The sequence below is a fragment of the Rhinoraja longicauda genome, chromosome 4 (genome assembly GCF_053455715.1).
Source record: "Rhinoraja longicauda isolate Sanriku21f chromosome 4, sRhiLon1.1, whole genome shotgun sequence".
Lineage (NCBI taxonomy): Eukaryota > Metazoa > Chordata > Chondrichthyes > Rajiformes > Arhynchobatidae > Rhinoraja > Rhinoraja longicauda.
The window spans coordinates 71,408,158-71,434,032 of NC_135956.1; the positions used below are offsets into that span (position 1 = coordinate 71,408,158).

Below are 25,875 nucleotides of genomic sequence, written 5' to 3' on the forward strand. Positions count from 1 at the left end.
CAACATTCAGACTTGGCCTGATAAGTGACAAGTACTATTTGTGTCTCATGAGTGACATCCATTGAGGGGGATTCATACCACCCTTTGTTAATGTTCAAAGACATGCCATTCTGAATCTCCCTCTACAAATATATCAAATTGATGAAAAACTTAATTCGACAAGCCATATTAATCATTGTGGCTGGGATTCTTGTGGCAAATAGTTCACATTCTGACAACCTAAATGTCGTTCCACCACATACAAGATTCTAATGTTGCCTGTATGAATCTAGCAACAATAGCTTTGTGGAATCTTCAGAACCTATATGATGAAGCAACTTCATTCATCTGTTCAGCTACTCAAAAAGCACAATCAGAATTGTGGAAGTTTCCAATAAATCTGGGGCTAATCATAAATTAATAAGTTCTAGGAGCAGAATCAGGCCATTCGGCCCAACAAGTCTACTCCACCATTCAATCATGGTTGATCGATCTTTCCCTCTCCCCATAATCACTGACACCCTTACGAATCAAGATGTTACTTTTTCGACCCAATGTTACTAGATTTAAAGAGACAACCACAAAAAAACACAATTCTCGATAAAAGTGCTGTTTTAAAAAAAAAATCAAAGTTAGAGCAGCTTCTCAGAATTTTGCAGAGAAATAATAAATGATTATATGTTGTCTAGGAGAAAGAAATAAATTAGTTTTCTGTCTTTTGCACCATCTTTTCTTTGCTGTTGAAATAACATTAACTTGTTGAACATAAATTGACGATAAACAATTGCAATGGCAAACTTGTTATTAGATGTTTGTGAACCTCATCAAACAAGAAATTAAATAAGGGCAGTGCACTGGTACGAACGATCCTGACCTTGGTTGCTGTCTATGTGGAGTTCGCATGTTCTTGTGACTGCGTGGGTTTCCTCTGGATGCTCCGGTTTCTCTCCACCTCCCAAAGACGCGCAGGTGTGTTGGTTAAATGGCCTCTGTAAATTGCCTCAAGTGTGTAGCGAGGGAGAATGTGAGATAACATAGAATTCGGGTGATTGATGGTTGGCGTGAACTCGGTGGTCTGAAGGGCCTGTTTCAATGCTGCATTACTAAACTCTACTCAACTCAACTAACCTGAGAAGAGGATATTTTATGCCTCACCATAAAACTTAATTAATATCTACACCAGTGAGAATAACCAGTTAATTATTAATATCAATTAGGCAGATCTTTTGTTGTCTCAGTCTTTGATTGTCCTGTTCTTTTTGTTCCCTTTTGCGGGGACACAAATGGTGATTGCCACATGGGGCTGCCACAGCACAAACAGCATACTGTGCACTCGAGGGTTTTCTTCCAGTGATGAGGCTTGCCCATAGACTCGCCAGAAGTCAAAGCTATCATTGTTACTTGATGTGCGTGAAAGCTTGTTTTTTACATTGGAGACATAGGGGTGGCATGGTGGCGCAGCGGTAGAGTTGCTGCCTTAGAACACCGCAGACCTTGGTTCGATCCTCACTACGGGTGCTGTCTGTACGCGGTTTGTACGTTCAACCTGCGACCTCGTGGGTTCTCTACTGGTATCGTCCAGATGCCTCCACTGGTTTAGATCCAGGCCAATGCTGGAAAACAAGGACTTCTGCGGGATAAAAAAACATGTTGCTGGAGGAATATGGCGGGTGAGGCAGCATCTGTGGATGGGAAGGAATAGTTGATGATTCGGAAACACCCACCATTATTTTCTCTCAAAAGAAATGCTGCCTGAGACACTGAATTCTTCAAGCAGCTTGTTTTTGCTCCAGATTCAAGCAATTGCATTCTCTCTTGCCTCCTACTGTGGGATACAGGCACCTCGTATTTTATGCGTGTTTGATTTATGCATTTTTTAAATAAGGCTCTTGTTTAATTAATACCAAAACCTAATTTACACTCTGTATTTTTGAAAGGACGCACTCAAATTTACGCCTGTTTAAATGTTTAATTTTATTTGTTTAATTTACGTGGTTTTGAATTACCTGCTGCATTTTAGGAACATAACCCCTGTGTAAAAAGTGAGGTATCTGTTCATGAGCAAATGCCAGGATTATTACTGATATGGAGCATGAAATTTGGGGCCAATGAATTGAGTGGATTATCCAGGTTTTGTGTTGTAGAAAAAAGTGAAACATTATGTATAAATATTTAATTTGCTTACTGATAATCAGATGCTCAAATTGAAATTGGAAATTTTACAAAGGAAAGTGAGAAGGTGGAATGGCATTGATTCCTTTGACAAGGAGGTAAAGGGTTTGCCTTCAGTGCAGAGAATGTTTTTCACTCAGAAATTGGTGGATCTTTGAAATTCTGCAACAACAAGAGGTGTTGAGATCAATATATTTTTAGATAATAAAGGAATCAAGTGCAGAAAAATGGTGCTATACTAAAAGATAAGGCATGAATTTATTGAATGGCAGAGTGAATGAGAGGGGCCAAATGGCTAGTTTCTGTTTTTTTTTCTTATCTTCCTTCCACATACTGGTTGGACTGAATGGCCTGCTTCGGAATAAATTGTGTATAATTACAAATTGTAGATTTTCAATATCAAATGTCTCAGACTTTACATTGATTTCTAAGGTTTGCTCTATTACATATTAATTTTTCTGTGTGTTACTGAATATTTTTGCAACAATCCAGGCATTGTTTAGAATAGAGAGACCACGATTCCCTGATATCATAATGAATATGATAATGGAAATTTTGAAGAAGAGTCTCAATACGAAACGTCACTTATTCCTTTTGTCCAGGGATGCTGCCTGACCCGCTGAGTAACTCCAGTTTTTTTTATGTCTGTCTAGGGCTTAAACCAGCATCTGCAGTACTTCCCCACACATGGAAATTTTATCTTGATGCATGTTTTTTCTTTTCACTGATAATCACGGGGTTCAACTAAAACACCTATGAAAACCATTTGATGTCTTGGTGTAAAAATCACTGAGGTGTTTGCATTAGATTTTATTGTAGCAGCAATTGAGTCGAAGACTAATTCATTATGGAGTTCTGCTGACGTTTATAAACTGTTTAGGATTCAGTTTCACAGTTGGACACTATCGAAACTGCTTGATTGAATTACTGCTATGTAGCATGTTTCCAGTGATAAATTAACCTATAACTAACCTATCATTCTAGCAATATGTCATCCTATTAGTGTAATAAATCATTCTTTGGTTTCCATGTTTGCTTTGAAAGAATATGTTTCCATCACATATTAGAAATATCTATATATAAGACATGTTGGGCCCATTCTCTGGTTGACTGTTTCAGACTTAGTTATAGGTTATCCTCCTCAATTTGCCCTTCCCTGATCAAAGTCTAGGTCCATAGTTGCAAAGTCAAAGGTTAAGCAGAAAACTCTTGATTGAGTTTCAGCATGTCATGTGATCTGTTGATCTTCCTTGACTTCAGAGGACAGTAGAAAATCTTGTCAGACAGTGGCTTGGGCACACAAATTGTTGCAGTGGATAAATGTAGAGCAAAACCCCACAGGTTTCCAGTCAGCACAGACTTAATGAATGCTTGACTTTTTGCATGGATGATAGCAAATACCCAAGTTGCACTGAACTGTAGCGTAAACTGATTAATTTACTGAATATTAATCTCTGTACAGCAGGTTATTGCTGGCATTAGTTGGATAGCCTCTGTACTCTTAAGACTGATTACTTCAATGACGCTCCTATTCAAGATTATCTGAAAAATCAAAATCAAAAATCAAAAAATATGTGCAAGAAATTTAAATATATTTCTGGTACAAGTCCCAAAGAGCTGTCAATAAAAGCTGCCAGATGCTTATTATTGAACTGAATGACTTAAGCTTTTCCAGGCCATGCATAATATGTATTTCTGGGCTGTTGTATCAAAAAAAGATGAACAATTATCAGTGAGTCAATCTGTTGTTTCGCCCTGTATCTGCCCTGCCAAAAAATGTAATAATCCAGTACCATAGTACGTTCTCGTGAAGATATAGCCAAGATAACAAATATATCTGTAATTCTCATAATTTGCTTCCTGGCAATAAAATGAAATTTTGCAGAACAGAAGGAAACCATTTGGCTTATTGCACCTCCAGTAAATCTCTGTGAAAGACAGTTCCTTTCCTATGGTGTACTCCTTCAATGTATTTCTTTTTTGAATGTTCAACTAATTTTAAAAGTGTTATTTCTTTGCCATTGTTTGTTTCTAGTACAATATACTACATCCTAATAAATCTCCCTCTGTTGATCTTTTAAGATGTTAACATTTTCCCTTTGGTTACCTCCTTATTTTTTATATAGTTTTAGAATTGGGGGTATCATTGATGAACATTATTTATGACTAGTTTCTAATTGGACATTAAGGATCAATAAGAACAGCAACCATTTTGCAGTTATATGGCACTCTTAACTTAATAACTTGTAACAACGTACTTCATTGGAGCATCATGAGACCATTAGACGTAGGAGTAGAATTAATCCATTCAGCCCATCAATACTCCACTGCCATTCAATCACGGCTAATTTATTTTTCCCTCGCAACCTCATTCTCCTGCCTTCTCATCAAAGGAGATGTGGTATTGAGTTGTATCAATAGGTTTAGGAAACTGACCAATAAGAGGTAGGTTGGAGGAGCATATTAAAGGTCTAAATCGAGGTAGAGAGTTGGTGAGATATAAGAAGAAATTTCAAAACTTCCATCACCTGAAGGCAAGGCTGCCAGTGTGGTGATATGGGATGCACAAAAGACCAACGTTGGAGGCAAATTGATATATTTGAAAGGTTTTGGGACGAAGGAGTTTACAAATGTCAGAACAAATATGGTCAATGAAGAATTCGCAAATGAGGATTAACACCAACTGTTGTAGGTCATGCCGGGTTTTGAATGTTCTTTACTCTGACAGGGACAAGCTAACCTTTGAAAATTATATGAACCCACAAAAACCAAGTGCTGAAACAACTCAGTGGGTCAGGCAGCATCTGTGGAGGGAAAGGACTGGTGACGTTTTGGGTTGTGACCCCTCTTCAGACAGGTTCTTGACTGGAAACATCATCTGTTTATTCCCTCCACAGATGCTGCCTGATCCACTGAGTTCCTCCAACACTATGTTTTTTTTGTTTGAAAATTGTGCAGCAGCCTTTATGGTCATTGAACATTAACAAAATGTTTTTCATAGAAATCTTGCAATGCAGCAGGCCACTTGGCCCATTATGCAATGCCAGCCAAGAAAGAGTTGTCTTTCTCAATTCCAGCTTCCAGTTCCAGATTTCGGGCTCAGCCGGTCAAACTCCCAAGTGGACATCCAAGGATTAAAAAAAATGTGCAATGAGGGTTTCTGCCTCTCCTACCCTTTCAGGTAGTGAATTCCAGACTTCTACCACTTTCTGGGTAAAGATTAAATGTCATCATCTCCCCTTTAATCCTATCAATTGCTTTAATGCTATTTCCCCTAATCTAACCACTGTGCTAAAGAAAATAAGTCTGCCCTAGTTACTCCCTCCAGGCTCTTTATAATTTGATACATCTCACTTAAATTTCCTCTCACTCTCCTCCATTCCAAAGAAAACAGCACCAGCCTATTCAACCTTCCCACGTAGCCAAAATTATGCAGTGCTAGTACATCTTCATAAATCTCTACACCTTCTGCAGTGCAATCACATCATTCCTGTAATGCGGTGACTGGAACTGCACCTAGTACTTAAGCTGTGGCCTAGCTTGAGCTGAAAACAGTTTTAACATGAATCCCTTTCTCTTATATTTTGGCCTTGGCTGATAAAGGAAAGTATCATGTTTGTCATTTGAATTATCTTTTAGAAAAATCCTACGTTTGGGATCCCTTGGCATTAATTTATCTCTGTTCCTCCAAAACTTTCTGTATCACTCTATTTATTGTGTATTCCCTTGACCTTGCACATCCCCAAATGTATTACATGGATGTTGATGGATGTACAATGTTAGGCTTTTGTATTGCAATCATTTGTGCTTACGTTTGGAATGATTATTTCCAAGTGTATATTAAAAAGCTTTGATTTTCATGCTACCAATGAGATCAGATAATAGGAAGGGAGACACAAAATGCTGAGGTAACTCAGCGGGACAAGCAGCATCTCTGGAGAGAAGGAATGGGTGAGGTTTCTGGTCAAGACCCTTCAGTCTGAAGAAAGGGTCTGAAGGGTCTCGACCCGAATCATCACCCATTCCTTCTCTCCAGAGATGCTGCATGTCCTGCTGAGTTACTCCAGCATTTTGTGTTTATCTTCGATTTAAACCAGCATCTGCTGTTCTTTCCTACACTGACAAAACTATACATAAATCCAATCAAATAAAACTCGAGTGCAATAGGTTGAGCAAAGGGGAAGATACAGGGTACAGAAGGTAGTTCTCAGCATTGTAGCGCACCAGTTCCATAGACAAAGTTGAATGTCCGCAATGGGTTAGAGGGGAATCGGACAGGACCGTAGTGTATGGCCTTTCAGAAACCTGATAACAGAGGCAAAGAAGCTGTTCCTGAGTCTGGTGGTGCGCGCTTTCAAGCTCCCTGTATCTTCTGCCAATGGGAGCGGAGAGAAGCAATGGTGGGAGAAGTTTTTGATTATGTTGGCTGCTTTTCCGAGGCATTGTAATGTGTAGATGGAGTCAATGGTGGGGAATTTGGTCTGTGTTTTGGACTGGGCGCCATCTACAACTCTGCAATGTCTTGTGGAGCTATTCCCAAACCAAGCTCTGATACAACCCGACGGTATGCTTTCTATGATGCATCTATAGAAATGTATAAGAGGCATTGGAGACATGCCGAATATCAGTCACCAAAGTAAGTAGATGCTTTGGTGTGTCTTCATGGAGACGCTTCAATGTGATTTGTCTCCAACAGATCGTTGTTAATATTAACACCAAGGAAATTGAGGCAATCAACCATTTCCACTTTGGTACCATTGATACGGATTGGGACATATACTCCACCACGCTTCCTAAACTCTATAACGACCTTCTTCATCTTGTTGACATTGAGGGAGAGGTTGTTGTCTTGATACCATGTTACTAAAGTCCCTATTTCCTTCCTGTACTCTGTCTTGTCATTGTTTGTGATCCAGCCCACCACAGTTGTATCATCTGAAAACTTGTAGATGGAATTAGAGCCGAATTTGGCTGCACAGTCATGAGTGTGTATATTCCCCTTTGTTGCACTATCTTACTCTCTGCTTACCTTATCATTGAAGGGATTTGAGATTTAACACTCCCCCCTTTTCTTTATGGAATGTGTTTATTCTAAACCTCTTGAATTTATTTGTTGAACATCTTCTATTTAGGTTGAAGTAACTATCCAGTCTGCTTTGGCTAAATCACCTCGCAGTGGGACAAACTTGGCCTTGCCCAGTTTAGAATCTTCTCACCGAATTTTATCTTTGTTCTTCTCGAGAGATATGCTCTAACAGTTTGACTGATGATGATTACTGTAAAACTACTGCCCCATTGATATTCCCTTAATCTGACTAGTTTCTGAAACTCTTCTGTCTCGCAAGAATAATTCTGGGTTCTCCAATTCTACTTCATAATTATAATCCAGTGTGCTATCAGTGCTATCTTTCCATATCTTTCATATCCATCTTTATTTTTCCCCTAATTTGTGTTGAAGATTCATTGTCAAGATATTTATCTATGGATCGTTAAAATATCAGTGAGCATATGACTCATGTGCAGGTTTTTATCTACTGAAGGGATTATAGCAGTAGCGAATATGTTCCTTGCCAAACTTTGCACTGTGTAGGAAAGAACTGCAGATGCTGGTTTAAATCGAATATAGACACAAAATGCTGGACTAACTCAGCGGACAGGCAGCATCTCTAGAGAGAAGGAACGGGTGACGTTTCGGGTCGAGACCCTTCACACTGATGAGAGTCTGACAAGAGATCAGTCTGAAGAAGGGCCTCGACCCCAAACGTCACCCGTTCCTTCTCTCCAGAGATGCTGCCTGTCCCGCTGAGTTACTCCAGCATTTTGTGTCTATCTTTGATTTGCACTGTGTTTCCTCAGTGGTTGCTGGTTAATGCGCAGGAAGTGCAGGAATTCTTCTGGAACTTGTTTCTGGGTATGAAGGTGAATTGCAGCACTTCTTTTGCTGTCCCAGCAGAGATCAGCACAGATTAGCATTTCAACCCAAGATGTGGTGTGTCTACTCAGGAGACCTGTGATTAGTGGTGTGTTCGGACTGGAGGCCTGTGATTAGTGGTGTGCCTCAGGAATTGGTGTTTTTGTTTGAGATAAAGTGCGGAAACAGGCCCTTTGGCCCACCGGTTCCGCGCCGCCCAACGATCCGCGCATATTAACACTATCCTACACACACGGGACAATTTTTACATTTAACAAGCCAATTTACCTAAATACCTGTATGTCTTTGGAGTGTGGGAGGAAGTCGAAGATCTCGGAGAAAACCCACGCAGGTCACGAGGAGAACGTACAAACTCCGTACAGACAGCACCCGTATTTAGGATCGAACCCGGGTCTCCGGCACTGCAAGCGCTGCAAAGCAGCAACTTTACCGTTGCGCCACCGTGCCGCCCTATGACTCTTGTTGGGTCGTTGTTTGCCATTTATTTGAACAATTTGGAAGCAAATGAGTAGGTTATAGTTATTACATTTGCAGATGATGTTAAAATAAGTGGTATCATAGATCGTAAAAAAGGTTGTCAAAAATCACATTGATCAGCTAGGTCAGAGTCGTAGAGTCATCCAGCGTGGAGACAAGCTCTTCAGCCCAACTTGCACATGCCAACCAAGTTGCCCCATCGGCACTAATCCCACCTGCTTGAGTTTGGCCCATATCGCTCTCAACCTGTTCTATCCATGTACCTGTTTAAATGTTTCTTAAACATTGCGATAATACCTGCCTCAACTACCTTCTCCGGCAGCTCGTTCCATACAACCACCACCCTTTGTGTAAAAAAAAAGTTACCCCACTGGTTCCTTTGAAATCTTTCCCCCCCCTTACCTTAAACCTATGCCCTCCAGTTCTCACTTCCCCTATTCTGGGCAAAATACTCTGTGCATTTTCCTGATCTATTCCTCTCATGATTTTATACACCTCTACAAGATCACCAATCATCCTCCTGCACTCCAAGGAATAAAGTCCTAGCCTGCTCAACTTCTCCCTCTAGCTTAGGCTCTCGAGTCCTGGCAACATCCTCGTCTATCTTCTCTGCACCCTTTCCAGCTTGACAACATATTTCCTACAACATGGTGAGCAGAATTGAACACAATACTCTAAATGTGGCCTCACCAATACTTTAGATAACTGCAACAAGAGCGAAAGGCAAATGGTGTTTAATTCAGATAAATGCGAGATGTTGAATTTTAGGAAGTCAAACTCGGATAGGAGGTTCATAGCACAGCTCTGGTGAGTGTGGTAGAATAGGCGGACCTAGGAATACAAGTACATACTTCCCAGAAACTGGCATCACAGGTAGATAGGATGGTGAATAAGTTGTTTGGCATTCCGGAGGTCATAATAGGGCAGTGAGTGCAGGAGTTGCGATGTTACGTTGCAGTTGTATAAGATGTTGGTGAAGCTGCACTTGGAGTATTGTGTACAGTTTTAGTCACACGCTGCTATAGGAAAGATGTCATGACATTGAAAAATGTGCAAAGAAGATTTACAAAAGTGTTGCTTGGACTGAAGGTCCTGAATTATTAGCTGAGGTTGGACAGGTTAGGACTTTATTTTTTGGAGTGTGGGAGACTGAGGGGTGATCCTACAGAGATGTATAAAATCATGAGGTGCATCGTTACGGTGGATGCAGTCTTTTTCCCAGGGAAAGGCGATCAAAAACTGAAGGGCATAGATTTAAGGTGAGAGAGGAAGGATTTAAAAGGAAGATAGACACAAAAAGCTGGAGTAACTCAGTGGGTCAGACAGCACCTCTGGAGAAAGGGAATGGGTGACCGGAGGCAGGAAAAGACCAGAACAAATCGGAGCTGGCAACAGATGACCCCAGGAAGGGTGGAATTCATAATGGCCCATTGTTGGGTGTGCTACGTGAGGGATATGAGGATGAGACCAGTCTAATTGGTAGGTTAACTAGAGTGGGGGAAGGGGGATTGTGAGCTGCCCAAACGAAATATGAGGTACTGTTCCTCCAAATTGCATGTGGATCCACTCTGCTAGTGGAGGAGGCCCAGGATAGAAAGGTCAGTATGGGAATGGGAGTTAAAATGTTTGGCGGCTGGGAGATCACGTAGGCTAAGGCAGACTGAGCGTGTGTTCAGTGAAATGAGCGACAAGTCTTCGATTGGTCTCGGCGATATTTAGGATCCCATGCTGGGAACACCAGATTCAGTAGATGAGGTTGGAGGTTGGCAGAAAAAGCGATTGAGGCAGGTACCATAGCATTGAAAAGATATTTGGACAGTTATGAGGATAGGAAAGGTTTATAATGATATGGCTCAGACATTGGAAAATGGGACTAGCATAGATGGGCATCTTGGTTAGGAAGGAGGAGTTGTGCCTGTTCCTGTGTTGTACTGCTCTGACTGCTCAGTCATTTGGTGTGAAGTGTGATGTGTTGTGTGACGAATTCACACTTCCATGATAATTTATGAGGAGGCAAAGGGATTCGCCATACAATGTAATGTTACAGCATTTTGAACAAGGAAGGATATCCTGCTGCACAAATTAAATATAGTTCAGGAAATTAAGAACTTGATTTTCCAATTGTGGGTATTTTCGCAATGAATAAAAACTCTATTGGACCTTCGAGCTCAGCAAGTTGCAAACCACTGCAATTTCATCCTCCATTAATTAATTGTTCAGTCAGAAACAATCCCTTTACTCAGGATCAAAATGACAAAAACAATCGGAACTCGAGGGTTGGTAAAATGTTTTTTCAGGTTCCATCTATTTTTCTCGAAGCATGGTCTTGTAGAAATAACGTGCAGAGTAAATGAATTAAATAAAATTAATTTTGAATTCAGGAAATTGCTTCAACTTAACGTTTCAGAGTGGAATAGTTTAAAGCTGGTAAAACCAAATTTGGAATTATATCAAGATATTTTGCATTTGCAAATCCATGCATAAGATAGTGTAACATAACCAAAATCTTGAAATGATTAAAGAAATAGATCCCTTGGAATTAGTTGAATGATTTAAGTTGGATCTGCTGTCATTCGTATGCTGATAAATTAAAAATTGACATTGAAATGGCTGCAGCGTAAACAAAAGGAAGTTCACCGTTGCACTGAGATGAGGAAGAACAGAAGATATAGATGAAGTAATTCATGTTGAATAAATTGGGATTGACATTGGTCTGATTGCATCTTTGGCTTTGGCTCATAATAGAAGAGTTCCATAATAAAGTAAAAATGTCTTCTCTTCCTTTCATTCTACAGATCCATGCTCTTGTTGAAAGTTTGAAACTCTCTATCACAGACCAACAACTTCCTATGCTTATCCGTATAATCCAACTTGGAATTGCCCTCTACTACGGTGAAATTTGCTCTTACAAAGACGAAGTGGAAGACACAAGTTTAAGTGCAAAGGAAGCATCAATTACTCAAGTGTGTAAGTAATAAGTATTAATCTTTTAACCGTTCTGAAGCACATATTTATTTTAGAATAAACCGGCCCAGTAATTGGCATCTTCAAGAGAAAAGCACCTCCATTTTTGGTGAAATGTGTGGTGCAGAACCTACGGGATGCATTGCAGCAATTTGCTAAAGCACCTTGAGAAAGCATCAAATTCAGAAGTTCCACCACGAAGCATGATACGTGGGAACACCACCATCTCCAATTTGCACTCCATTCTCTGAGTTACTCCAGCATTTTGTGTCTATTATTAGTGAATACTAGACCAAGTGGACCCGTTGGGCCCATTCCTCGTAGAGGGGGAACAGGGAAGGGGAGAGGGTGTGACTGAGTGAGCCCTGGACCCAAAGCCTCTCCTGTATTTGTTAGCACCCTCAAGCCCCCCACTCAATCCCCCTTATCCCCCCTCCTCCCCCCACAGTCCCACTCCATCTCCCCTACCCCACCCCGCTTGTCCCTCCCCTGCCCCCACCCCCACTCCCCCAGCCCTGCCTCCATACCCATTTCCCCCCTCCCCACCCCTATTCCCCCCGCCCCCTCTCCCCACCCCCACTCTCCCCTCCTCTCCACCCCCACTCTCCCCTCCTCCCCCAACCCCATCCCCACTTTCTCTTCCCCCACCCCCACCCCCACTCTCCTCCCCACCCCCACTCTCTCCTGTCCCCCACTGTCTCCCTTCCCCTCCACTCCCACTCTTTCCCCGACCCCCACTCTTCCCCTTCCCACCACCCCCTCCTCCCCCCACCCCCTCCTCCCCCCACCCCCTCCTCCACCCACCCCCTCCTCCCCCCACCCCCTCCTCCACCCACCCCCTCCTCCCCTTCCCCCCACCCCCTCCTCTCCCCTCCCCACCACACCCACCCCCTCCTCCCCCCTCCCCCCACCCCCAACCCCTCCTCCCACCCCCACTCTCCCCTCCCCCCTCCCCTCCACCCCCATTCTCCCCCTCCTCCCCTGACCTCCACCCTCTCTTCCCTCCATTCGGCCCCTACCCCCACACTCGCCTCCATCCACTCGGCTGCCACGCCCACTCCCCTCCGTGGAGCCGTTGGCTGCGAAAAGCACTTACCTGTTCAACGCTGACTGCCGACGTGCGAGTCTCCGCCGGGGCCGGGCGAGAGGAGAGGGGAGAGGGGCGAGGGAACGACTGAGTGCGGGCGGGCGGCGGCGCTGCCGGTGGCCATTTTGTTTTGGCGAGTGAGGAACAAATGAAGTCGAACGTGGACCATTGTGACGTCATACGCTGAGGACTTTCAGGAAATTAGTTAGAAAGTGAATTCTTAAACTTTAAAATGTCTGTAGCTTTAAAAATGTAGCTTCAATTTGAATGAGAGTTGTTAGAGATAATGCCCAGGATAATGGTGAGTAGGGTGGTGCAAAAATTGTGGCGCTATGGTGTACCGTTTTGGCTGTTCGAAGCACCAAAGTTATGGTGCACACAAACACACATAAACACAGACAGAGAGTTTTAGTAATATAACATAATGTAGATAGATAGATATTGTCCGTTCTTCCTGTTGCATCGATAAAAGTCTTGGAATTCAGTACTTTACAGCATTGTAAATGCAGTAGTTTCTCATGGTTTATAGTTGGACAAGAGGAAGGTTTATGCCCACTGGTTTGTGTCCAGTGCAGTGTTCAGGAAACAAGAAATTTTGGTTGCCTTTTGCCAGTAATGCCCACACTGAGAATTTTGTTTTTTAAAAAATATTTTGTAACAGAGCTCCTTTATAATGTAATTTTATTGTTCCAAATTTCTGGTCCAAATGTTAAGTATCCAGTATTCATAGTCAGTCATTTAGTTACATAAGTTAATTGGCACACATACATTAAAAGCAGCTTTTTTGACAAGATATCATACATTGCAGAGTGGACTGTTGTATATAGTTGTAATTCTGATTATTAAAGCATTATATTAATGTTTTCTTATAGAAGTTTTTTGATTTTATGGTTTATTGGTCTTAAGTGTTTGACAATTAAATTTCATTTTAAGTGCTTAGGAAGACTCTAACAAAAGAGGTGACCACCACATACTTGTGTATGGATTACTGCTTAAGGATCATCTGGTTCTTGCTAAACTAATTGTGAACGAATAAGTAGGAAATCTTCCAGATCAATGAGCATTATTCACAGATTTTCTTTAGATAGAACATGTGTTTTATTTGCTTTGCGAAACATCTCTGTTTACTCTACAAGCCTGGGCTTTTAGCCACCCCTTATTGTAGAGGAACTGCAGATGCTGGAAACTTGAGCAAGACACAAACTGCTGCAAGACTCGACGGGTCAGGCAACATTTATGGAGGGAATGGGCAGGTGAAGTTTCAGGTTGAAACTGATCAGTCTGAAGACCCGAATCGTCGCATGTCCATTCTCTCCACGGATGCTGCCTGACACGCAGAGTTCCTCCAGCACGTTATGTTTTATGCCCATCATAATTTTCCTCGCACTCAGCTCCTTCAAGCTCTGTCACTCCTATCTGTTCCGTCGGTTTACTTTGCTCCACTGAAACGCCTCTTAAACGTGAGGAAATCTTGGTGTGGATTGTCCAACCTAATATCCACCACTCATTGAGTATTTGTGGCCACAGTGTTTGGCGATTCAGCCAAACTCTCAACCGAGTTTGGCAGAGTGATCCTGTGGTAGATTCTGTGCCAAGCCAGTTTCATCAGGGTGTAGGGAGGTGATGATGCCCCTCGTACCACATTGACGACTTAATGCCCTTCATTCGTAATGGTAAATGACATGGAAGATTGACAAGGAGACCTTGATGAACCAAAACATGACCCAAATAAACAAATAATCTTGAATTTGTGGGACATGGACTGCTGGACCTGCTAAGTATTTCCAGTAGATATACACAAAATGCTGGATAACTCAGCGGGACAGGCAGCATCTCTGGAGAGAAGGAATGGGTGACTTTTCGGGTCCAGACCCTTCAATCTGACCCGAAACGTCACCCATTCTTTCTCTCCAGAGATGCTGCCTGTCCCGCTGTTATTCCAGAATTTTGTGTCTATCTTCGGTTTAAACCAACATCTGCAGTTCCTTCCTACACAAGTATATCCAGTATTTTATATTTCTAAAGGGAATGTTGCCTTCATGTACTTAGAATTGTGTAATATTTGTCAGATTTTTGTCATTAAATCCAGTGTATTATTTGAAGGAAAATATCTACTGGTTTTATCGTTTCCCTTCAAGCTAAACAGCTGGAGAACTGCCATGAGAGATTCTGGGAACATGATGCACAAATACTTTTGTCCTGTATTTCATTCTGTGAAAATGGCATTTTATTGTGTGTAACTTTTAAATTGTTGCAATGGAGCACACATTTAGATATCAATTCTGCATCCAAAGATTTTCCTTCCATATCTGGACTTAATTTAAAACATGGCAATTGTGGTTTACAATTTCATCTGACTCTTTGGCTATTTACATTACATGCCCATCATTGTGATCCAACTTGCAGTCATTAAATTTACAGGTCACAATAAGAGCACTTGACAAAACTTTTAACTGCCTTTTGCTGGCAAAAACTAATGTTTTGGTTGTTTAGGAAAGTGTATTAATGTTCAACAGATTGTACAATATTTTGTTATTATTAATTAAGACATTCAATTGTTGCAGTGATGTTTAAAATGTCATAGAGTTGTACAGCACAGAAACAGGCTCTTCAAACCCACCATGCTCATGCCCACCATTTTGCCCATCTGTACTAATCCCATTTGCCCGCATAATGTTTATTTCCTTCAGTGACCTGCCAATTTAAATGCCTGTCTAATTGTTTCTTAAACATAATAATCATATCTGACTCCATCACCTCCTTAGGCTGTGAATTCCAGATGATAACCACTCTCTGTGCAAAAACAAAACCTTCCCCACAACCCCCTTCAAAACTTCTTCCTCTGACTTTAATCTATGTTTTCGTATTTCCTCGTGGTGTCCACTTGGGGAAAAAGGTTCTGATTATCTACCTTTTATATGTCTCTGATAATTTTATATGCCTTCATCAAGTCATCCCAAAGCGGTTCTTATTTTAATGAATCCGAACTCAACTTATACAATCTCTGCCCATAGGTGAAGTCCACCAACTGAGGCAACATTCTGGTGAATCTCCTCTGCGCTTTCTCCAGCACAACATCTTGCTACAGCGTGGCAATCAGAACTGCGCAAAATATAACGTGCGTTGTAAAATCCCAACTTCAATATTCTATGCCCTGGCCAATGAAGGCAAACATGCCAAATCTATCGTTATTGGCAGTCAAGTACCTTATCTACCTGTGTTACCACATTCAGGAAAACTGTGGATTTGAAATCCAATATTCCTCTTCCGTTATTATTCCTTAGCATCCTACCATTTGCTTAATATATTTCTTGTCCCTATTTGACTTAACAAAATGCATCACTTCACACTTGTTGAGATTAAATCCGACCTGCCTATACATTGCCCAATTTTCCATTTGACAACCTTCCTTGCTATCTACATTACCATCCCCTTATGTATAATCTGAAAATTTACCAATCACACAACCGACATTCACATCCATGCCAGTAATCTATATCACAAACAACAAGAGATCCAGCACCAATCCCTAAAGTACACCTCTAATCACAGACTGCCTGTCAGAAAATCTTCCACTATTCTTTGCTTCCTGTCACTAAAGTAATTTTGGATTCGGTTAGATAGCTTGCCTTGGATCCCAGGTACCTTAACCTTCTGGACCAGCTGACCACACAGTCAGAGAGTGGTGAAGGTGTGGAATTCTCTGCCTCAGAAGGCAGTGGAGGACAGTTCGTTGGATGCTTTCAAGAGAGAGCTGGATAGAGCTCTTAAGGATAGCGGAGTGAGGGGGTATGGGGAGAAGGCAGGAACGGGGTACTGATTGAGAGTGATCAGCCATGATCGCATTGAATGGCGGTGCTGGCCCGAAGGGCTGAATGGCCTACTCCTGCACCTATTGTCTATTGTCTATTGTCTATTGACCTTGTCAAATGCCTTACTGAAGTCCATATAGATAACGCCCACTGCCCTGCCTTTATCAATCTCTCAGTTACCTCCTCATAAAACTTAATCTAATTAGTGAGGCAGGATTCCCCCCCTACACTGAGTCATGTTAATTATCCCCGATTAGCCCCTGCCTTTCCAAATAAACATAAATCCTATCCCTTAGGATTTTCTCGAAGAATTTATTTATCACAGTAAAGCTCATCAGTTTGTAGTTACCTGGCAATTCCCTGCTGTTATTCTTAAATAAAGGAACAACATTAGAGTCACAGAATGGGAGCAGCATGGAAACAGGCCCTTCAGCCCATGATGACCATGCTGAGTAAATTGGCATACCGGGCTAGTTTAAATTGTCTGCATTTGGCCCATAACCCTTTAAACCCAATCCATATATCTGTCCAAATGTCTTTTAAAAGTCTTAATTGTATCATTGTAATTCAATGGCTTACTCTGACAGCTCATTCCAGATATCGGCAGCCTCTGAGTGGCAAAGGGTACGCCTGAAGTCTCTCTTAAAACTTTAGCTGTCCATGTAGAAACATAGAAAATAGGTGCAGGAGGAGGCCATTCGGCCCCTCAAGCCAGCACCGCCATTCATTGTGATCATGGCTGATCGTCCCCAATCAATAATCCGTGCCTGCCTTCTCCCCATATCCCTTGATTCCACTAGCCCCTAGAGCTCTATCTAACTCTCTCTAAATCCATCCAGTGATTTGGCTTCCACTGCCCTCTGTGTCTTCTGGCACTTCACCTGTGGCTAACAAGACACATAAACCTCTGTCAGGACCACAGCATTCACCTCCAAGGAAGATCCTCCTCTGCTTTCCACAGCAACCTGCGCTGGATCTCAATCAGCTCTGAGAATTTATCAATACCGTGGCACCATGTTCAGCAAAGACATTGAGAGTTGAAGGGCCTGTTCCTGTGCTATACTTTCTATGTTGTGTCCCCTGACATAGGACACACAACATAGAAAGTATAGCACAGGAACAGGCCCTTCAACTCTCAATGTCTTTGCTGAACATGGTGCCAAGGTACACTAATCTCCTCTGCCTGCAAATCATCCATATTATTCCATTTCTTATATATCTGTGTGCCTATCTTAAAGCCTCTTAAATGCCACTGTCCTATCTGCCTCCACCATCCACTTGGCAGCACATTCCAGGCATCCATGTAAAAGAAAACTTGCCCTGCACATCTCCTTTAAACTTTGGTGCTATCACCTTGAAGCTATGCCCTCTAGTCTGTGTTATTTACATCCTGGGAAAAACATTCTGAGTGTCTACCCTGGCTTTGCCTCTCATAATTTTATAGATTCTATCAGATCTCCCCTCAGCCTCCGGCGTTCTAGAGGAAACAATCCAAGTCTGTCCCACCTCGCCTCATAGACGATAACCTCGAATCGTGGCAGCATTCTGTTAAGCCTCTTCTTGCATCTGTTGCTTTTGACATCTGACGTTTCCTCCTTAGCACATTGATCTGTTACAGATTTTCCACATTCTCTCACAGAACCCACTATTTTCCATGTCCTCCTAGGTAAATACAAATGAGTTATTTATTTTGGACGTTGCCTGGCTACACACTTTAATTATCCCTTCGGTCCCTAAGGGAACCCATTTTTTTTCCTGGTTACTTTCTGCTCCTGGGGTAGCTGTAGAAAGTCTTGGGATTTTACTTAATCTTTCTTGCCAGCAACATTTCTTGGCCCCTTTTTGCCCTCCTAGTTTGCTTCTTTAAATTCTCTCCAACACACTCTATATATTCCTCACAAAATGCTGGAGTAACTCAGCAGGTCAGGCAGCATCTCAGGGGAGAAGGAATGGGTGACGTTTTGGGTCGAGACCCTTCTTCAGACTGATGTCAGGGGGGCGGGACAAAGGAAGGATATAGGTGGATACAGGAAGACAGTGGGAGATCTGGGAAGGGGGAGGGGAAGAGAGGGACAGAGGAACTATCTAAAGTTGGAGAAGTCAATGTTCATACCACTGGTCTGCGAGTTGCCCAGGAGAAATATGAGGTGCTGTTCCTCCAATTTCCGGTGGGACTCACTGTGGCACTGGAGGAGGCCCATGACAGAAAAGTCAGACTGGGAATGGGAGGGTGAGTTGAAGGTGAGACAGAGGTTCACCTGCACCTCCTCCAACCTCATCTATTGGATCCGCTGCTCCAGATGTCAACTTATTTACATCGGCGAAACCAAACGCAGACTCGACGATCGCTTCGCTCAACACCTGCGCTCAGTCCGCATTAACCAATCGGATCTCCCGGTGGCTGAGCACTTCAACTCCCCCTCCCATTCCCAGTCTGACCTTTCTGTCATGGGCCTCCTCCAGTGCCACAGTGAGTCCCACCGGAAATTGGAGGAACAGCACCTAATATTTCGCCTGGGCAGCTCGCAGACCAGTGGTATGAACATTGACTTCTCCAACTTTAGATAGTTCCTCTGTCCCTCTCTTCCCCTCCCCCTTCCCAGATCTCCCTCTATCTTCCTGTCTCCACCTATATCCTTCCTTTGTCCCGCCCCCCTGACATCAGTCAGAAGAAGGGTCTCGACCCAAAACGTCACCCATTCCTTCTCTCCTGAGATGCTGCCTGACCTGCTGAGTTACTCCAGCATTTTGTGAATAAATACCTTCGATCTGTACCAGCATCTGCAGTTATTTTCTTACACTATATATTCAATAGACATTAGACAATAGGTGCAGTAAGAGGCCATTTGGCCCTTCAAGCCAGCACCGCCATTCATTGTGAGCATGGCTGATCATTCTCAATCAGTACCCCTTTCCTGCCTTCTCCCCATACCCCCTGACTCCGCTATCCTTAAGAGCTCTATCCAGCTCTCTCTTGAATGCATTCAGAGAATTGGCCTCCACTGCCTTCTGAGGCAGAGAATTCCACAGATTCAACTTTCTGACTGAAAAAGTTTTTCCTCATCTCAGTTCTAAATGGCCTGCCCCTTATTCTTAAACTGTGGCCCCTTGTTCTGGACTCCCCCAACATTGGGAACATGTTTCCTGCCTCTAACGTGTCCAACCTCTTAATAATCTTATACGTTTCAATAAGATCTCCTCTCATCCTTCTAAATTCCAGTGTATACATTCTTCAAGTAACTTCCTAGATCCCAGTTGCCTATGCCTGACATATGTTTCCTTTCTTTTCCCAATCAAAGTGTCCTTTGCCATCCAAGGATCCCTAATCTTAACATCTTTGCCTGTCACCCTTATTAGAGCATGCTGGCCCTGAACTCATGCTAAAAAATTTTGAAAGACTCCCACTTGCCAGCAAGCATTTTCAAAAGATGGACGCGAGCCAACAGTTGGGGATTAGAACTTAGCTAGAATTATTGCTTTCCCTTTTTGTTCTTTCAGTTTAATTGTTATAATTGTTTGTGAAACTATTATTCAAAGGTGTGGTTTTTAATTCAGCCTCAAGAAAGGGCTATTAAGGATCACAAGTACAATGAGTTCTGACAGCCTCTATCCAGTACTCAGTGGAATGAGATAACAGCATAAAAATCCCTCAAATTTCACGGTAATTAATGTGGTATTATGTGAGGTCACAAGGACAGTAGAAAACAATACTGAGATACTTTGTGTCATGCAAAACACATTTTTGGCATTATCCTGGAACCATTTTGGAATATTAGGCAGAATGGCTTGGTTTTCTCTGCAATGCTCATTCTGATCAAAGTGTCGCACATGTGGGCCACACTTTTTATTGTTCAGTAACCCCATTCTATTGCATTGAACACACGGATCTTCGTGGACAATGGAAATGTTGAGTCTGATGGAGAAAGCTGTGGAGGACATTATTGGCAAAAGATGAGTGAAGAAAGGCTTTGAGCCAGTATCTCTGGTGAATCATGTGGAAAATGCTGGTGAGGGGAGAAATGAAAACAGAACATGTTGGAAACGCACCAGGTCAGGCAGCAAGGGAAACGGTTAATGTTTCAGGTCAAGGACCCTTCATCATTCGCCGTTTTTATTTTAAACTTCCAGCATCAGCAGTTTTTCATTTACAGTTGAGGGCACCATTTATTATCCGTTTATGCTGTAATTTCTCTTTGACAAGCGTAAGGCTAGATGGGCTATAGTTTCCTGCTTTCTGTCTCACTCCCTTTTTGAAAAAAAGGAGTTACACTCATTACTTTCCAAATAGATACTTTCCTGAATCTGGGGAATTTTGGAGTACTAACACAAACTATCTCACTAGCCACTTAATTTAAGACCTTCGGATGAAGTAGGGATTTGGCCGTCTGCAGGCTGAAATATTTGGTCAGTGTCACTTCCCTGGTGAATATAATCTTCCTCAATGCCCCACTTCTTTTCCAGTTCCTGATTTACAGCTATTTTTGTTATTTTATTTGTATCCTTTATAATGCAGACAGAGGCTTATTACCTGTTTTGGTCATCGATCATCTCATTATATTTTATTATTAATTTTCTGTCACTTTCTGTCATATCAATATTCCTTTTGTTTTTGAATAACTCTGAATCTCTTGCTATTTGTGGATACATTTCTAGCTAGTTATGTCTATTTTTCCTCTAATCGTTTTGCCTTTCTATATAATTTTTATGTTTCTATCCACTCTGACTTCCTCTCGTTCTTTGTGTAGTTGAATACTTTAAGTTAACCATGGATGGCAGTCCTCCCTTTGGAATTTTCTTTATCATTGAACTATATCTAATCTGTATGTTCTCAAAGATCCCCCAAAATGTTTCTCAATGTATCTTGATTGACAGATCCATTAACCTAATTTGCAAGTTCACTTTAGCCAGCTTGCTTTCATGCCCTCATAATTACCCTTACTTAAATTTAAACTACCAGTCTTGCAATAATTCTTTTCTACCTCAAACTAATTGTAAAATTCAGTCATGTTATGATCATTGCTTACCTTGAGGCTTTTTTACTAGAGATTATTAATTAATCCTGTCTCCTTGCATAATGGTAGGTCTCGTATAGCCAGCTCTCTAGTTGGCTCCAGAATACACTGTTCCAAGGAACTATTCCACAAACACTTCATAAACTCCTCATCAAGGCCACCTATATTCATCTGATTATTCCACTATGGATTGAAGCTCTCTCACCCTATTAAGTTTATTTCTGTACCTCTCTTATAAGCTTCCTTTATTGATTCCTTTACATTGCGGCCACCCTGTGGTTACTGTTAGGGCGACTGCACACAACTCCAATATGTGACTTATTGCCTTTACTATTTCTCATCCACACCCAAACTGTTCCTACAACTTGGTTTCCTGAACTTGGATCACTAGTGTGCTAACATCATCATTAACAGAATCACTCCTCCACTTTTTCCTGGCTTCCTGCCCTTCAGAAATATAATTTGGTTTAGTTTAGTTTAGAGATACAGCAAGTAAACAGGCCCTTCATCCCACCGAGTCCACGCTGACCATACAGAAGCACAATCCCTCACACTAGGGGCAATTTACAATTTTTACCAAAACCAATTGACCTACAAACCTGTACGTCTTTGGAGTTTGGGACGACACTGGAGCACCCAGAGAAATCTATGTTGGCCTGCAGCTTTGGCTTTGTAGTGATTGTCACATCGCATTCGTCTATTTATATTTACACTCTCTGTTTCTTTCCAAAGCTCTCAGATGCTTAACCTTCAGTTTTGTCCTTTTAATGTTTTTGTAACCTAGAGCCACGTTTTCAGATTTACTGTTGGATTTGTACTCTTTATCCATTCCAATCTCAGCCTTTCAATTCCCACTAGCTTTCTCACTTGTCTTGTGTCTGTTTTTGATTTACCACGTCTTCCCAACTTTTATTACTTGCTGATTTAAAAAAAAAAATCCTGTCTGCTTCCATAATTATGTCGTTTGCTAGATGATCAGTGCAAGTACAGTTCAAGTGTAGACTGTCCTAGTAATGCAGCTCTCATTTTCCCCATTACTGGTGCCAGTGGTCCATTAACTGGAACTCATTTCTGTCATCTCGGTCTTTGAGCCATGCATTCATTTCTCTAGTTTCATCTATTTTATGCCAATTTGTTTGTGGCTTGGGTAGCAATTCAGATGTTCTTACCTTAAAGGTTCCATATCATAATTTGTCTCATACCTTTTGATGCTGATTAGACAGCACCTCTTCCCTTGACCTGTTGTACTGTGATGACTGGATTCTTCTACCTCTTAAGCTCTGTTCAGATGCCATGAGCCCTGCTGCCAGGTAGGTAAGACAGCCTTGTGAGCTTTTGTTCTCTGTTGCAGAGGACAGTCAATACCCTTCACTACACTACCCTCTTTAGTCATAGTATTGTACAGCATAGAAACAGGCCATTTGGCCCACTGCCGCAGTGATCACCATCATGCCTATCTACACTAATCCCTTGCCTTCATTAATTCCATATCCCTCTGTGCTTCACTCATTCAAACACCTGTCCAGATGTCTCTTACATGCAGAGACTGTTCATACCTTGTGGCGCCAGGGATGATGCCGGGTTCAGCAGTGACCACACTGACACTTGTGAACTCGCACGATTTATTCTATTTACAGTGGTAAGAAAGCCCAGGAAAGTCCAGGGCCACATGGGGGCGCCGTCCCTCGCTGTCAGAGCACATGTGCGATGACTGATGATCTTGGGCTTGTCCCAACGGCTTAGTCCTAGACTTTGAAGAAGGAGGCGTGGCAATCTCAGGCTTCTTCCTGCAGTTCATTCTTGGCTCGAGAGGGGGTGCTGACAGTACAGGTTTCCTCCTGGCAGCTCACATTTGGGCTTGAAGAAGCGACGGTGGCGGTCTCTGGATTATCCTGGGGGTCGGTCTTTGCCACGGTTTGTGTGTGGGAGGGTGCAGTCCCTTGATGTCTGTGGGCACGAAGAGGTTCTGGCTTCTCAGGCTTGCCCCGGCCACTCCTTAGCATCAGGTAGAGGTGCTGGCTGTCCAGGGCTTCTTTACTGTCATGATCACACAATGGCCTGTACAGACAGATTAATAGTATTCCAGCCATTCCTGATGTGTACCTTGCAGATAGTGGAAAGGCCTTGGGGTGTGAAGAGGTAGGCAGCTTGCAACACGATTTCCAGTCCCTGACCTGCTCTTGGAGTCATGGTATTTGTCTGGCTGTTCCAGATAAGTTTCTAGTCAACACTGACCTCCACAATATTATTGATGGGAAGACTCATCGATGGAAATGACAATGAATGTCATGGGTAGATGGTTAGACACTCTTGTTGTTGATTGTTATTGTTTGGCATTTTTGTGGCTTGAATACTGTTTAGGTTGTTGCATGCTGGTATGACCTGAGGAATTGCAAGTGGAATTCTGCATTGTGCAATATTTCGTGAAAGTCACAATGTGTGACCTTATGATGGAAGCAAGTTGTTGATAGAGTAGCTGTGGATGGTTGGGCCTTGGATACTACCCTGAGGAACATTTGCAATCATATTTTAGTGCTGAGATAATTTACCTCCTAAGAACCACGGCATCTTCCCTTGAGCAAGCTTTATTTGGTTTTGTAACATTATACAGAATATAGTTGGGATTTGAGTCTATTCACCTTTTTTTAATAACATTCTTCTAAGATTCTGCAGCCTTGATGTTACTTTAAACGTACTGAAGATGCAAAATAATGGCCTCCAGTATATTCCCCCTAACCTCCCCCACCTCTACTTTCAGTCTGAAGAAGGGTTCCGACCCAAAACGTTATCTATTCTTTTTCTCCAGAGATGCTGCCTGACCTGCCGAGTTACTCCAGCATTTGTGAATACATTTGGTATAAACCAGCATCTGCAGTTCCTTCCCACAACAGAATGTTATCATTGGGACTTAAACAATAATTTGTACCGGGCATGACAGTTTCACGTTTATGCTTGTTCTATTTGTATTTTCCAAGATTTCTTACATTTTAAAGCTTTTCCAATGTTGCTTAAAGGCTTATATACTAAAGTAAGAATGTAAGAAGAGGCTGTACATTATAAAATTAAATAGCTGAAATTACTTCCGAAGTGTATGTTTTCTAAACTTTGTAGTTGTTTAAAATCTAATGGGAGGAATATCATTTTAAGATTTTGTCTTTTTCTTGCATGTTTGGCTGCAATAACTGGAGCTGTTCAGATTAACTATAACTCAGTCAGATTTAATTTGAAAATGAGGTGAAAGGCTACACTATAATGGGCTTTTAGGCAGAATTAAGATAATTTTTCCCTGCTGACGAAGATTTGTAGCTCCTGACATGAAGTATCATAAACTGAACTCTGCTCAAGGTTGACAAAGTAATGTTACAACACCATGTCCATGTCAATTTAACTGTCAGTGAGAAAACACAACCAATGGGAATTAACTAGAATTTGTACTGAGACATGAAATGTACCATAGCAAAAATTGAGAAATAATGTTCAGTAGATCACCGATCACCATGTGGAATTTCATGGACAGGAGAAAATGTTTTTGCCTCTTAACATGCAGGAAGATTTTCGCATTACTGTAAAAGCAACAAGTTGCAAATGTAAGATGCTCAGTTCAGCATACAAACTTAGTTAATTGATTTGAAGTTATAAATGCAGTTTAATTTAGTTTAGAGATACGGCATGGAAACTGTCCCTTCGGCCCACTGAATCAATGTTGACCTGTTCGCAGTAGTTCTATATTATCCCACTTTTTCATCCACTCCCTACACACTGGGGGTCATTTTACAGAGACCAATTAACCTACAAACCTGCACGTCTTTGGGATATAGGAAGGAAAACAAGCAGTTACAGAGAGAACATACAAACTCTGCACGAAGAGCGCCTGAGGTCGGGATCGAACACAGGTCTCTGGCGCAGTGAGGCAGCAGCTCCACCAACTGCGCCAAGCTTATTTATAGCATGAACATTGAAATCTTGTGCAAGCAGTGAAAAGGTTTGTGAGGACATAAGGAACTGCAGATGCTGGAAACGAGCAACACACAAAGTGCTGGAGTAACTCAGCAGGTCAGGCAGCATCTGTGGAGGTCATGGGCAGGCAACGTTTCGGGTCGGAATGCATCTTCAGACTCAAATGTTTGTGAAGCTGCTCTGGTTGTAATTGAATGGACAATTGGTCGAATCACAACATCCCTTCAAAGCTGTGGAGTACACCTTCTGATGTATTCAGATGCTGTCCATATATATTTTTTCTCAATATTTTTTCATGTCACAGAGGATTTGTTGCTCCTGACTTTGTTATACCTAGACTTAGTGCAAGGTGACCAGGAATGTGTGCGGTTACGACATTCTCCATGCCAAGTGATGTCTGCCAGTGAGAAAATATGACAGGTAGAAGTGACAAGGTCACATTATTCTATGAAAAACAGACCTGCAAGAAATTCTGAAATTACA

At 42.0% G+C, this 25,875-nt stretch overlaps 1 protein-coding gene across 6 annotated transcripts in view; it reads left to right on the forward strand.

Moving 5' to 3' along the window:
* Window positions 1-25,875, forward strand: part of vps13b (vacuolar protein sorting 13 homolog B) — a 752,723-nt gene that overhangs the window by 57,536 nt on the left and 669,312 nt on the right. For all 6 annotated transcript variants that reach the window (XR_013547184.1, XM_078398050.1, XM_078398047.1 and 3 more), the window contains exon 7: window positions 11,356-11,527. Coding sequence is in view for 5 of the 6 variants with exons in the window: in XM_078398050.1 (XP_078254176.1) it covers window positions 11,356-11,527 (172 nt within the window). In the remaining variant the exon portion in view is untranslated. The remainder of the gene's footprint in view (window positions 1-11,355; window positions 11,528-25,875) is intronic.